The sequence below is a fragment of the Coregonus lavaretus genome, assembly GCF_964263955.1.
Source record: "Coregonus lavaretus genome assembly, chromosome: 21".
Classification (NCBI taxonomy): Eukaryota; Metazoa; Chordata; class Actinopteri; order Salmoniformes; family Salmonidae; genus Coregonus; species Coregonus lavaretus.
The window spans coordinates 9,204,243-9,219,345 of record NC_140008.1 but is presented as its reverse complement, the minus strand read 5'-3'; the positions used below and the strand labels follow the sequence as shown (position 1 = coordinate 9,219,345).

The window sequence follows — 15,103 nt, the reverse complement described above, 5'->3', positions numbered from 1 at the left end:
ATCTGAATGACCTTCACATGCGATTTACGTTTTATTTGTCTATTTAGCTACAGTATGAATATTTTAGCCTGAAATTAGCAAAATTACCAAAGATTACAACGTAGTATTTATCTTTCTGCTGTTTTGTGATCATAGCAAAATCCCTAAAGCGTTTATTTTTCTCTTCTGAAGTTTTTGTCAATTTGTGTTTAATGGAAGGATATCTGAGCAGAGGCATTGGAGGCTACATTGACAGTAGGAGACGATATTCAAATCAAATCAAATCAAATGTTATTTGTCACAATACAGTATTCTATAATATTCTGCCATTGACTAAGGCTACTGACTACAGCAATAGAGAATGACAGACAGACGGCCCTTTAGCGCCGTTGCGTGTTGACTTTGGTCATGAATGAAAGACTCAAATGTAATGTAATGAATGGTTTTACTCTGAAACCATAAAGCAGATATATGTATGCTGTGTCTGTGTTAACCTGGGTGTGTTCCAATGTCAGGAAAATAAAAGCACAAGGCAGGGTGTTGGTCAACAGGACTGCTCCTGGGGGAGGGGGAGGGGGAGGGGGGGGGACTAGTACAGAGAGACCCTGCAAGGGCATGTATGAGTGGAAATAAAAAACAAACGATTGAGTCTTTTAATATTTTAGAGGGTTCCATTACATTTTCACTGAGATTTTGCTTTTAGAAAACCACGAATCCGCATGCTCGTGCCAGACCAAGGTGTCTATCTGTTGTGATTTACAATTTCGGGCATCGCGCACACATTTAAAACTTGGCATCCTGAGGGCCAGAGCTGGATCTGTTAACGTTGATTCAAGAAAGATGGCACCCTTGGGGAATTGGTAACTGGTCTTATTAATGCCAGGGGTCCTATGTATCAAGCGTCTCAGAGTTGGAGCTCTGATTTAAAGGCGCAATGCAGCCATTGTTCTCTCAATATCAAATCATTTCTGGGTAACAATTAAGTACCTTACTGGGATTTTTTTAATAAAAAGAAACAAAAATGGCTTCTTAGCAAGAGCAACTTCTCAAGCAAGAATTTAGCTAGGACTGTCTGGGAGTGGTCTGAGTGGGGAGAGGAAACCTATCTGTTATTGGCACAGAGGTTTGGAACTCTCTTTCTTATTGATCTGTTAACTAATTTACCGCCTGGTGATGTCACCAGGCAGGACGAAACTCCATCCCACCAAAACAGGCTGTGTAATTTCATGTGGTCTTTTCAAACAGCTCTTACACTGAAAGGGCATTATCATACTTTTCTAAATGTCACAGTATTATTCCACCCTCATAGTGTGGAAATATATACACTGCTCAAAAAAATAAAGGGAACACTTAAACAACACAATGTAACTCCAAGTCAATCACACTTCTGTGAAATCAAACTGTCCACTTAGGAAGCAACACTGATTGACAATAAATGTCACATGCTGTTGTGCAAATGGAATAGACAACAGGTGGAAATTATAGGCAATTATCAAGACACCCCCAATAAAGAAGTGGTTCTGCAGGTGGTGACCACAGACCACTTCTCTGTTCCTATGCTTCCTGGCGGATGTTTTGGTCACTTTTGAATGCTGGCGGTGCTTTCACTCTAGTGGTAGCATGAGACGGAGTCTACAACCCACACACGTGGCTCAGGTAGTGCAGCTCATCCAGGATGGCACATCAATGCGAGCTGTGGCAAGAAGGTTTGCTGTGTCTGTCAGCGTAGTGTCCAGAGCATGGAGGCGCTACCAGGAGACATGCCAGTACATCAGGAGACGTGGAGGAGGCCGTAGGAGGGCAACAACCCAACAGCAGGACCGCTACCTCCGCCTTTGTGCAAGGAGGAGCAGGAGGAGCACTGCCAGAGCCCTGCAAAATGACCTCTAGCAGGCCACAAATGTGCATGTGTCTGCTCAAACGGTCAGAAACAGACTCCATGAGGGTGGTATGAGGGCCCGACGTCCACAGGTGGGGGTTGTGCTTACAGCCCAACACCGTGCAGGACGTTTGGCATTTGCCAGAGAACACCAAGATTGGCAAATTCGCCACTGGCGCCCTGTGCTCTTCACAGATGAAAGCAGGTTCACACTGAGCACATGTGACAGACGTGACAGAGTCTGGAGACGCCGTGGAGAACGTTCTGCTGCCTGCAACATCCTCCAGCATGACCGGTTTGGCGGTGGGTCAGTCATGGTGTGGGGTGGCATTTCTTTGGGGGGCCGCACAGCCCTCCATATGCTCGCCAGAGGTAGCCTGACTGCCATTAAGTACCGAGATGAGATCCTCAGACCCCTTGTGAGACCATATGCTGGTGCGGTTGGCCCTGGGTTCCTCCTAATGCAAGACAATGCTAGACCTCATGTGGCTGGAGTGTGTCAGCAGTTCCTGCAAGAGGAAGGCATTGATGCTACGGACTGGCCCGCCCGTTCCCCAGACCTGAATCCAATTGAGCACATCTGGGACATCATGTCTCGCTCCATCCACCAACGCCACGTTGCACCACAGACTGTCCAGGAGTTGGCGGATGCTTTAGTCCAGGTCTGGGAGGAGATCCCTCAGAAGACCATCCGTCACCTCATCAGGAGCATGCCCAGGCATTGTAGGGAGGTCATACAGGCACGTGGAGGCCACACACACTACTGAGCCTCATTTTGACTTGTTTTAAGGACATTACATCAAAGTTGGATCAGCCTGTAGTGTGGTTTTCCACTTTAATTTTGAGGGTGACTCCAAATCCAGACCTCCATGGGTTGATAAATTTGATTTCCATTGATAATTTTTGTGTGATTTTGTTGTCAGCACATTCAACTATGTAAAGAAAAAAGTATTTAATAAGATTATTTCATTCATTCAGATCTAGGATGTGTTGTTTAAGTGTTCCCTTTATTTTTTTGAGCAGTGTATATAAAACACAGGAAAATCACGTTTTTGACTGCACTGGGCCTTTAAGATCATTTTTGTATTTTGATCACAATGAATAAGATCACGTGGATGAATAAGATCACGTGGATAGGGGGGACCTGATCCTAGATCAGCATTCTTACTCTGAGATGATTGATACATACGGCCACAGGTTCATTACAATACATATTATAGATGTACAGTACTCTACATAGGATGTGGACTTTGCTACCAAGTATTGATTCAGCAAGTTTTGATTAACTTTCCCCTGCCACCCATCCCGCAAGCGGTCAGCTTTCAACACACTCTCGACCAGGCCCTCCATTCACTAGGGGCCAGATTAATTGGTCCTCGCAATAGGTCGGGACTCCTTTACCAATAAGGTAAATACATAGAGGTCCCATTGCAACACACTGTTGACGACAACCTAACTTTCCATTGAATGCAGCTCCTTTGGTTTTGAAGTGTTTTATTGATAAATCACCAAACACACAATATACGCACAATTGACGCAGCCACCATACACAATATCTGCTTCCTTCACAAGTTCCTTCATCGTATCATGAAATTACCCCCAGTTGCATCTGATGCGATGCCATGATGCAGTGAATTAATAGTGTTATTTGTTAGCCACCTTGCAACCGCCCAAAGAGTAACCCCATAATGGACGCAATGCTGAAGTTCATTTCCTCATTCCCTCCCCACAGAAATCCATTTATGGGATCGGTATGACAGGAAACACAACTGCTTTTCTTGTCATTAGTGCACTAGCTGACAAAATTGGCCCGTTTTTGGTGCGACTGACTGGTTGCTAGTGAACGTTTCTATTTCGGGAAAAGGGAGGGGAATGGGGGAATCTCTGTGGAGAAAGCAGGGCCTGTGTGTGCCTGCATTCCAACATGTCTGAATGACAGTAACCTCTGTTTAGGCCGCTCAATCACCATTTAACGAGGGCCCAGACTTACCAATGGAAAACGTATTGATCTATGCATCCCAAATGGCACCCTATTCCCTTTATAGTGCACTAGAGTTGGGAAAAGTAGTGCACTATATATGGAATAGGGTGCCATTTGGGATGCAGTCTCTGTGGAACACGGTAGTAGGAAGAGGACTTATTATGTTTTTGGATTCAGTGGAGGCTGCTGAGGGGAGGACGGCTCATAATAATGGCTGGAACGGAACAAATGGAATGGCATCAAACACCTGGAAACCACGTGTTACATGTATTTGATACCATTCCACCTATTCCACTCCAGCCGTTACCACGAGCCCATGATCCCCAATTAAGATGCCACCAACCTCCTGTGTTGGGATGGTCTGTAGAGTTCAGCCTGTTGGACCAAATTGGTGCTGTACTGACCTCCTTTTCCTCATTCTACTAACTCACCTCATGCTTGTTGGGATTGTCCAGGAGACCAAGAAGATCTCTATTTTTTATCCGTCTCTCTCTCGCTCTCTCCTTTCTCTCTCTAGCTCCCTCTCTTTCTGGCATTTCCCACTTCCTCAGCTCACTTCAGCAGGAATTGCTGAAGATTTTACACCCAATTGGGTGAAGCAGAGGCGTTTGTTGCCACCGTCGTCGCTCCACAAGTGGCAGAGGGGACTCGGGCTGCTGAATGGCGCTTTGTGTATTCCTAAGAGGGGCCTTCGCTCTCCCTCTCATCTGTCACAGACAGGTCCCTCTGTCTCCATGCTCCACAATGGCCAATTGTTTCTCCAGAATAGCCAGGTTTCCAGGTTCCAGGAGAGAAGTAGTGAATGATGAACTCCTGCCAAATTCCGACCCCCTTTTTCTTTCACTTGAGCTCACAAAGGGATTATAAATTACCCTGGACTTTTTGGGGGAGTTAAAATGCTCCCCTGTCCTTCTCCTCCAGCAAACAATGTCCATTGATATTGGTTGGGGGAGAGGGTTTTTGGAACTACATCACCCAAAAGGCTTTTAGACATTTTCTATGGCGAGTCGGAAAAAACTACATTGACCAGAAGCACCCCAAATGTAGAACCGTGAGAAGACAATATGCCCCCTTGGCCTCATTGTGGAAAGAAAACTTTGACTACATGCAGCTGTTTTGTATCCAGCAATGAAATTAGATTGTTTTGTTGCAGCTCCTTGTTTTAGTGGAATATCAGCAGTCCTTTTTCTTAACATTTGACTCTGTCTCACAGTGTCTGGTCTGTTTGCTTATCAATCTTGTAATCTCTTGTGTAATGGAGATACAATGCATTTGATACGTTGGCTCGACTTTCCAAGAAACTTCCTAGACTTAAAGGGAAGCAATTTGTTCCAATACTCTAATAATGTATCAACTGGAAACGTGCGGTGGTCATTCGGGGATGTTGGCCTAGGTTGGCCTAGTCGGTAATCATGTGAAAAAGATGAATAGAGTGTTTTGTTTGGACCACTGTCTAATCATGGTCTCATCAGTCCCTCCAGGAAGCCATACTCATTATTTTGTTGGGCTCCCGGCGGGAATGATTTCTACTTCAGGGAAAATGTCTACCGCCGCCTCGACTGTAATCACTCAATTTCTACTTTCCTCTCCTGAGGCATCCTCCAGGCAAACTGTAGTAATATTTAGTTTACAGTGAAGTAATGGCTGACGTCTCCAGGTGTTTCTCAGTCTCTTTCTATCTGTGTGCCTCATCAGATGTGTATCAACAGCCGTTTCACCAAGCTAAGTGGAGTAGAGGTGTGTGTAGATGGGAGTTTACTTCATTCATGGTCCTTTGTGGCCAGATCTAGATACTGTGTAGAACTATTGATGTCCTGGTCATCTTTCATCACATATCATCTGCAATTGTTATAGCTAGGTGACCTTAGTGTCCATTTGAAGACTAAACAGCAATGCATTGTTGATATTGTAGTATATTTTGCCACTATTGCCTCACTCAATCATACTGGACCAGATATTGCCATTGAAATTTATATTTTCTGTGATTGGGTCTGGCTAATTCTAACTAATCACATGCAGTCTGTTGGTCTCGCTAACGCTAACAAACAGCTCGGGGTCTGTTGCGTGATGAAACTTGATCAGTGGCAGCGATTTATGAGGTCCAGGCATTCCGGGCCATATGAGATCTCAGTTTCTAAGAAGCTAGCTAACTCTTAAGCCCCCATAAACAGGCAGCAATATTGTCAGCTAAATATATCCCCCCTTCTTTCTTCTCTTCTTTTTCCTCCACCCCTCCGCTTCCCCCATTCCCCCCTTCTTCGTCTTTCTCCTGGGGGGTGTGGTGGTGAGATTGTGACTGTTGGGTCAAGGAAGGCTTAGTTTCGCAACGCGCTTATCTATTTGCGAATTATGATTGTTGTCTGTAGTCAGTAGCCATATGGGTCTATATGTGAACTCTTCTAGTATGACTGTCTGTCTGTCTCTTTCTGCCATCTCTATTCTGCTAAGCAGGGGGCATGAACGTTCATATAGCTAACTCTGACTGGTGGGCCAGACTATCTGGCTCCTTGCATGAAGGATTGTGATTTTGTATGGAATGGCATTGGGAGTTGGCACACAGTTTTTTGTTTTTGTTTGTGTACAGTTTGTGTGCTAGTCTATGGGCCTAGGTTCGGTGCATATTCCATATCAGTTACTTACTAACCTTTGCCTGCTCATATATTTTTTTACATCACATGATACACACCAGATGATGTCATCAGTTTCTCCGGATGATGTCATCAGAAACACTTATCTTTTTCTATCTCTTTGACTACAAAACATAGAAACCCGCCATTTTCACGTATGTTGACATTGCGGTGGTGCTGGAGATGATGAATTTGATGTTGAAAAAGGGTGCATTTTCCATTTAAAGGAAAACTCCACCCAAAAACTAGCTTTTGATATTTGTTTCATTAGTCCATTGTTGATATAGTCACAAAATGTTTTCCATGTCGCCAATCAAGTTTTCAAGATATAGAACTTTCATAATACAGAAATACAGCCGGTAGGGTCAGAACTGGTGTCAGATGTCATCTATGCAAGGACGGCCATATGACATTATGCAAGGGACCTCTTCTGTCCAAGTTTGGCTTTTAATCATTTCACACCCTTTGAACACAGACACATATGTAAGCATACACGTACACACAAACACACACGGAAGCACACACACATGTGTGCACACGTACACACACACACACACACACACACGTGCACAAACACAAGTACACACGCACACGCACACACTGCTAGTGCTGACCCTGTCCCCGCTCCCCAGGTTTCCTTTCAGCACTTATGATGTATAATGTTCTCCAGTTGAGAGTTACAGACCCCCCACCTCTGATCCACTGTATATGCTCCTATCAAATCACTGTGGACACCTGCTACTGTGGGAGTCACTCTCAATTCCCCCTCCCCCCTATTTTTTTCTCTTTCTCTAACTCGCTTCTTTCACTCCCTTTCCTTCCCATTTAATCACATTCTCTCGCTAGCTTTCTTTCTCAACTTCTCTCTCTCTCTCTCTCTCTCTCTCTCTCCCTGTCTTAGATAGTTGAGTAATGGTTAGATTTACGTGTTAGGGGGCCCAGGAGATGGAATACTTCAGAGATAAACTATCCTGCGTGATTTATGGAGTGCTAATACTGAAGTGGCGATCAATTTTACTTTTTAGAAACTGAGGTTGGTTCTCGTTGGCGTAAAACACAACTCTCATGTTCCCACCTTTTAATCCCATTTGAGTTCTGATTCTCCAAACTTCTCCTCAAGTGTGCACTTGTACACTCTCTGTCATTGATTTAATATCATAGGATCGATGTAACCATTATACCATTGTCAAATTCATGACAGGAAGTTTGCAAGTGTACACTTTGGGAGAAGTGGAGAATAAGCATGCAGCTTTTGTATTGGCAATGAACACTATACAATATGGAGTTTTGAGGGGTTTTGTGTGTAAAGTAATTGCAGCAAATTATTTATTGACATGGTAAGGTCAGTTGGAGGAAGTACAGGTTTACACAGAAACCCACTTGAATCAAGCCCAATGTATTTTCACTGCTGCAAGGTGATTCGTGATCTACAAGTGATACAGATGTAGGATCTTAATTTGATCGCTCTTTTGTTGCTAAGACTTTTCCTGCACCACAGGAAATGCAGATGAGCTTTGTAATTTACATAAATACTGAAGACGTGCACTAACACATGATATTAACAGTATTGCACTTTTCATGTAGCCTACTTTTGCCCAGCTAATAGCCTAACCACCGATCAAGCAACATTATGGACTAAATGTTCAAATCCTGTTGCTGCAGTATTATTTTACTTGGCTCAACGTGCTCTAGCGACTTCTTGTGGAGGGCTGGGCGTCTGCCGGCTGTTGGGTGGTGTTTCCTCCGACACATTGGTGCAGCTGGCTTCCGGGTTAAGCGGGCGGGTGTTAAGAAGCGCGGTTTGGCGGGTCATGTTTCGGAGGACGCATGGCTCGACCTTCGCCGAGCCCGTTGGGGAGTTGCAGCGATGAGACAAGATCGCAATTGGATATCACAACAAAAAAAACGACATTAAAGACAGGCACTGGAGAAGGTTTGCAGTGTAGGCTTGCTTGTCTTCCTAATGATTGACCTCAATACTCGACTTCTAGGAATCAGTAGGTGATGGAATCACACCACTGATAAACACCCAAACTCTGATGTGGGTTTTTTAACTCCATGCCATCTGCCAACGGCAACATAAGCTTAATCAAAGCAAACTTTATTTATAGAGCAACATTTGTTACAGGGGAGGCATTTCAAAGTGCTTAACAAATAAAACAAAACAAGGGGAGGAAAATAAAAACAAGGAAGTCTTCCTGTAGTTCACCATTCCTCCATCACACTTCTATCCATCAGTGTGATTGTAATGTAGAAGAAAAGGTATTTTGTACACACACGTGTGTGTACGTGTGTGTATGTGTGTACGTAAGTGTGTGTGTGTGTGTGTGTGTGCTTGCCTGTACATGGACATGTTTAACTATACTTGAAGACCAGAAGTCCCCACAAGAATAGTAAACAAACAGAAATTTGACCAACTGGGGGCATTTTGTCGGTCCCCACAAGGAACAAATATATTGTGTTAGGGAAAATAGGATTTTGAATGGGAATCAATTGTGTGTCCCCACAAGGTTAGTTAAACAAGACTGTGTGTGTGTGTTTTCTTGTCTTTTTCTTGCAGTGTGAGAGCATTCTACAGTATCATCCCACCATCTAATCCTGCTAGTCAGTGTTATGGGGTGTTTCGTGGTTTTTCCCCAACAGGTGCATAACAGAATGGATACAGATATGAATGAACGTCGAAGAAAGTCATACATTTTTTTATCGTTTCCTTATAGAATGATGTCTTCCAAGCAAGTCACACCTCCGTTTCCCCCAGCGACAGAGGAAGAGGATGCAATGGGTGAGGACAATGTGGGCTGGGCAAATGAGGACAGAGAAAGCCAGGACCAGCCGTCCATGCCCGCTCTGCACGGCAAACCCCTCCCAGAGGAGTACCAGCCAATCAGAGACAGCCAGCCTGAGTCAGTATGGGAGAGAATAGGCTCTACTCAGACGGTGAGACACACGGACTCACACACACACACACACACTTCATCAGATTGACACTGTCACTGATCCCCATTACAGAGGAATCTTCCTCTTTAAGACAAATGCCTCTTGGAACAGTTTCAAGGACGTCTTTAGATGTCTCTGTTAGCCAAAGCCCCTTGTGTTTGTAACATAAGCCATCTCAAGTTCTTGGAGATCCCCCCCACTCTGTAAGAGGAGGAGACAACATTCAGAAATAAAAAACCTCTGGTCAGGCCACCTGTGCTAGAGTGTGTGCTGAGGGACAATGTCGGTTCACTATTCAAAACAGTTTGTCTGCGTCCCAAATGACACCTTATTCTCTATATAGTGCACTACTGTCCTCAAATTGAATACATTTTGATTTGATTTGATTTTTGACAACGGCCCATAGGGCTCTGGTAAAAAGTAGTGGATTATATGGAATAGGGTGCCATTTGGGACACATTCTATCACTGTGCTACAGTATTACTTGCCCATGAATGCCCTTTGACCTATGATGTCATAAGTATACAGATGTAGGATTTTAATTGGATCTCCCTGTTTCAGGAGAACGTTCCTGCAATGCAGGAAATGTAAAACTTGTAGTATATTTGAGGTTTAAAAAGGCTTCTGAAGTTTGTCATTTCCACTTTGAAATTTCAGACTTTGATTTTCTCTTATGAAAAATGATTCAACCCCTTACAATAATGTCCATTAATTACAATCCACATAATAATTAACATTTCCTGTAGCTGCGGGATTCTTTTCCTGCCGTAGCAAACTGGCTCAAATTAAGATCCTACATCTGTAGCACCTAACTTCATAATAATAGCTAAAAGACTACAAATAAATGTAGTTCTGGACTGAGAGACTGTTAGCACAAGGCAGATATGTTAGCTGATGGAAGGAAGATGTAAGTTGCCTTTATTTAATGTCACAAAAAGTCCTACAAAAAACATGGCTCATTCACTCGCCCCAAATGGCCATAGTCAGTCCTGTGGGATTTTGCTTTGCTGTACGGTCAGAGTTGGCTCTTTTTAACCTGAAAAGCACAGCTATCTCCATGCATGACAGGTGTGTACCTCTTACCCTTGCCCCACAGGCATTCTTCTGTATTGAGTTTAATTTGTCGATCACAAGATGGAGGGAGTGGATATCTGTAACCGTGTTCTTGGTACAGGCCCAAAAGGGGACTGCCTTTGTAGCAAAACCCATGAGTTATGGACTTGTCCCAAATTGCACCGTATTCCCTATATAGTGCACTACTTTTGACTAAAGGCCCTATGGGTAGTGCACTACATAGGGAAAAGGAAGCCATTTGGGATGCAGATATCAACTTGGCCTTTCCCCACTGCCGTGCCAAGGTGTCATACTCTGGCTGCCAATACAGGAGTCTAGATTCTGCTGTAAGATGATTTAAACAACAACACCCACAGCAGCAACAACCACAAACATTAGTCAATAGAGAGGTGGTGAAAAGTAAAAAGTAAAAAGCAGTTATAGAAATAGGGATTGTAGTTGAAGTTACACTTTACTTTGTGGTGAGTTAGTTATTAGTTGACGTAATGTCCAGTAATAATTAGTTGAAGTAATGGCCATAAAAGCTAAAAAAAAAAAAAAAAAGTCATAGTAATTCCAAACCCCCCTGTTGTATTTGTTCCTACAGGACAATAGTAGCAGCAAGGGCTGTTCCTTGTACTCCTACCGGAATAACTCTACCTCTCCACCAAAGCCTGAGGAGTGTTCCCGGGAGCGGGGCGAGCAGCTAGGCGGATCTGCCTTTGGAACACCGGAGCGCCGCAAAGGAAGCCTGGCCGACGTGGTGGACACACTGAAACAGAAGAAACTGGTGGAGCTGACAAAGACAGAGCAGGACGGTAGGAGAAGGCCTATACCCCCTGTGTGTGTACGTGTGTGTGCTCGCCTGTACATGGACATGTTTAACTATACTTGAAGACCAGAAGTCCCCACAAGAATAGTAAGCAAACAAAAATTTCACCAATTGGGGACATTTTGTCGGTCCCCACAAGGAAAAAAGGTATTGTGTTAGGGTTAGAATGTTATGCTTAGAATTAGGGTTAGGTTTAGGGTTTTAAAGGTTAGGGTTAGGAGTTAGGTTTAGGGTTAGGGTTAGGGTTAAGGTTAGGTTTTGGGGTAAGGGTTAGGGTTAGAGTTAGGTTAGCGGTTAGGGAAAATAGGATTTTGAATGGGAATCAATTGTGTGTCCCACAAAGTTAGTTAAACAAGACTGTGTGTGTGCAAGCTCTCCTGTATCAAATCAAATCAAATTGTATTGGTCACATACATGTGTTTAGCAGATGTTATTGCGGGTGTAGCAAAATTATTGTGTTTCTAGCTCCGACAGTGCAGTAATATCTAACAATTTCACAACATATACCCAATACACACAAATCTATATAAAGCAATGGAATTAAGAATATATAAATATATGGACAAGCAAGCGGCATAGACTAAGATACAGTAGAGTTAAATAGAGTACAGTATATACATATGAGATGAGTAATGCAAGATATGTAAACATTATTAAAGTGACTAGTGTTCCATTTATTAAAGTGGCTAGTGAAGGCTATTTAACAGTATGATGGCCTTGAGATACAAGCTGTTTTTCATTCTCTCGGTCCGAGCTTTGATGCACCTGTACTGACCTTGCCTTCTGGATGATAATGGGGTGAACAGGCAGTGGCTCGGGTGCTGTAGGTGTCCTGGAAGGCGGGTAGTTTGCCCCCGGTGATGCATTGGGTAGACCATACCACCATCTGGAGAGCCCTGCGGTTGCGGGCGGTGCAGGTGCCGTACCAGGCGGTGATACAGCCCGACAGGATGCTCTCAACACTGTCTGTGTGGGTGGACCATTTCAGTTTGTCAGTGATGTGTACGCCGAGGAACTTGAAGCTTTCCACCTTCTCCACTGCTGTCCCGTCGATGGTGGATAGGGGGGTACTCCCTCTGCTGTTTCCTGAAGTCCACGATCATCTCCTTTGTTTTGTTGACGTTGAGTGAGAGGTCATTTTCCTGGCACCACACTCCCAGAGCCCTCACCTCCTCCCTGTAGGCTGTCTCGTCATTGTTGGTAATCAAGCCTACTACTGTTGTGTCGTCTGCAAACTTGATGATTGAGTTCGAGGCGTGCTTGGCCACGCAGTCATGGGTGAACAGGTAGTACAGGAGGGGGCTGAGCACGCACCCTTCTGGGGCACCAGTGTTGAGGATCAGCGAAGTGGAGATGTTGTTTCCTACCTTCACCACCTGGGGGCGGCCCGTCAGGAAGTCCAGGACCCAGTTGCACAGGGCGGGGTTCAGACCCAGGGCCCCGAGCTTAATGATGAGCTTGGAGGGTACTATGGTGTTGAATGCTGAGCTATAGTCAATGAACAGCATTCTTACATAGGTATTCCTCTTGTCCAGATGGGATAGGGCAGTGTGCAGTGTGATGGCGATTGCATCGTCTGTGGATCTAAGTGCGTGCTGGTGCACATATGTATGCGTACAGCGTGCGTACAGTATGTTTAGCTTTTCCTTTGTGTCTATGTCCTCTTCAGAGGAACTTTGAACCATTCAATTACAAGTGACAGATCCCCCACCCATAGATCATAGATCTGTGAGAAGTGAAATCACTAATTTCCCTTTTCTCCCCCTCAGATCTGGCTCCTCACATCAGGCCAGTGGTTGACTCCCACTGCATGCCCCTGCATGCTCCTGTACCCCACAGCTATGGAGATCTTACATCTCTCTGTACTGCTATGCTACACATGGTAATTGTCGTGATATCAGAGGCCCCACTGATCTATCGTCTTAATGCATCACTTTGTTATTGATATGGTACAGTGTAGAGTAGTGATCTCTAGAGCCAGATAGCCAAAGGCATCACAGCTACATCACAGAATTCACTGTACTGTAGATAGTCTTTGGTTTACTGTGAGTGAGCCACATTCTGTCTGTTTGTGTGTGTGCGTGCGCGTTCAGCATACCATTATATCACTATTGTGTCATCCTCCTGTCTAACAGAAGGGATGTACATCAATGCTAAGGCAGGGAGACAAAGCACACAGAGCTGAGAGTGTCTTGAAGCAGTGTCAGCATTCCCCCATCTGTTTTTTGTCAATTTGTTTGTCTACATTTTTTACTCCCATACAGGGGATACATTTGACTGAGGTGCCCCTCTTGGCCAGGTCTCCCTTGGGTAAGAGGTCTTCTGACCTCACCGTGAATAAGGTTAAATACAGGTTAAATATATATATTTTTTATAATATAAATAGTATTTAACAGAATTCATAGGTATACAATTATATTAATTCATATCATCAAAACGCTCATCTACTGTAACTTCCCAAATTACCCTCTGTTCTGTTCCTATACATGCTTTAATGGCCATGGTGAAATGTACAGTAACGGTACGTTGTTAACAAAAAAAAAAAAATCCACTCCTAATTAGTAGGACTGGAGTCCCCAAGGACCCACCAGTCGCATTGATCGTACTGGGAGCACTTAACCAAGGCAGAAGGAATTAGACAAACCCAAACACTGCAGTGTAGATTAGGATTCATCCATCCATCTATTTTAACCATCCGTCTATTCATCCATCCATTGGCTACAAGTAACATCTCTCCGTTTTAGCTCCCTATTTGAAGTCTAAGATCATGATGAAATGAATTACAGTTACAGCGATGATTCCTAATTGCACTTTACTCTAACCGTTAGAATTTCAGTCCTTCACTCGTTGTGTATTAAATATTGTTGATGATGCGTTTCATTTACGTTTTTGGCATTTGACCCTGCCCAGTTGGGTTCATTTTATGTAATGTGTTTGGCTTAAGAGAGCAGGAGATCGGTAAATCACTAAAGCTGAGAGACTTCTACATTCATGCATTGATTGGCTCTGCGAACATCTCTCCACAAATTCGAATGCAGCCATAAACGTATACTGTAGATCCAGATTGATGTGGATTGAAGTGCTGCTACGTCTCTTCACAGAAACCCATCTCTAAAACTACTGTACCTTGTTTCCTTTTTTCTTCCTTTATCTTCCTTTTTCTTTTTTGAAGGGTTCACTTTTTAAGAACACTCGGCATTTCATAATTTTAGGCACCTACGTTTTTGGCATTCTTCTCCCACTCAGAGCGTTTTATCTGACATTTTCTAAATTCTGACCCATTCCCCTTGACCTGTTTTGCGATTATTCGTAAAAAAAATATTAAGGTCATTACTTTTGTAGCTATGCTTCTATTTTGGTTTTAAATTGTTTCGATTTATGAAGAAGTAACATACGCCTTGTTAATTTTGCTATGGACATTGCCTTATTCATACAGGTTTCTAAAGACAGAGAACAAGGGAGTCTTTATAGCTGGGTGTGTAGAGGCATCATTGTAAAAAGGCAGATGTGGTAGGGTAGAGTGGGGTAAGTTGAGCCATCCTTGTTTCTCGGAAACCATAGACAAAAGTAATCATTTGACAAAATATTTAGGAAGAGGTCATTATTTCATGGAGTATGTGAATGGAAGAAACCACATGGAAAAAAGTGGTAAGCAAGTTAGCTCCAAAAAACAGATTTTCACCATGTCAAATGAATATATTGTGTTAGAGGTTTCATGATGCTTGTATCTAATTTAATAATTTAAAGATTTTATACGTCAGTTGGGGTCTCTATAAGCTTCAATATGAGGTCCTAAACCTAGTTTGAAAGTGCAT

The 15,103-nt window shown here is 43.5% G+C and overlaps 1 protein-coding gene across 1 annotated transcript in view; it reads left to right on the top strand.

Moving 5' to 3' along the window:
- LOC311148474 (transcription factor SOX-6-like) overlaps positions 1-15,103 on the top strand; it is a 145,288-nt gene that overhangs the window by 30,272 nt on the left and 99,913 nt on the right. The window contains exons 3-4 of the mRNA XM_084185450.1: positions 9,184-9,403; positions 11,064-11,274. Of these exons, the coding sequence (XP_084041576.1) occupies positions 9,185-9,403; positions 11,064-11,274 (430 nt within the window). The 5' untranslated portion in view covers position 9,184. The remainder of the gene's footprint in view (positions 1-9,183; positions 9,404-11,063; positions 11,275-15,103) is intronic.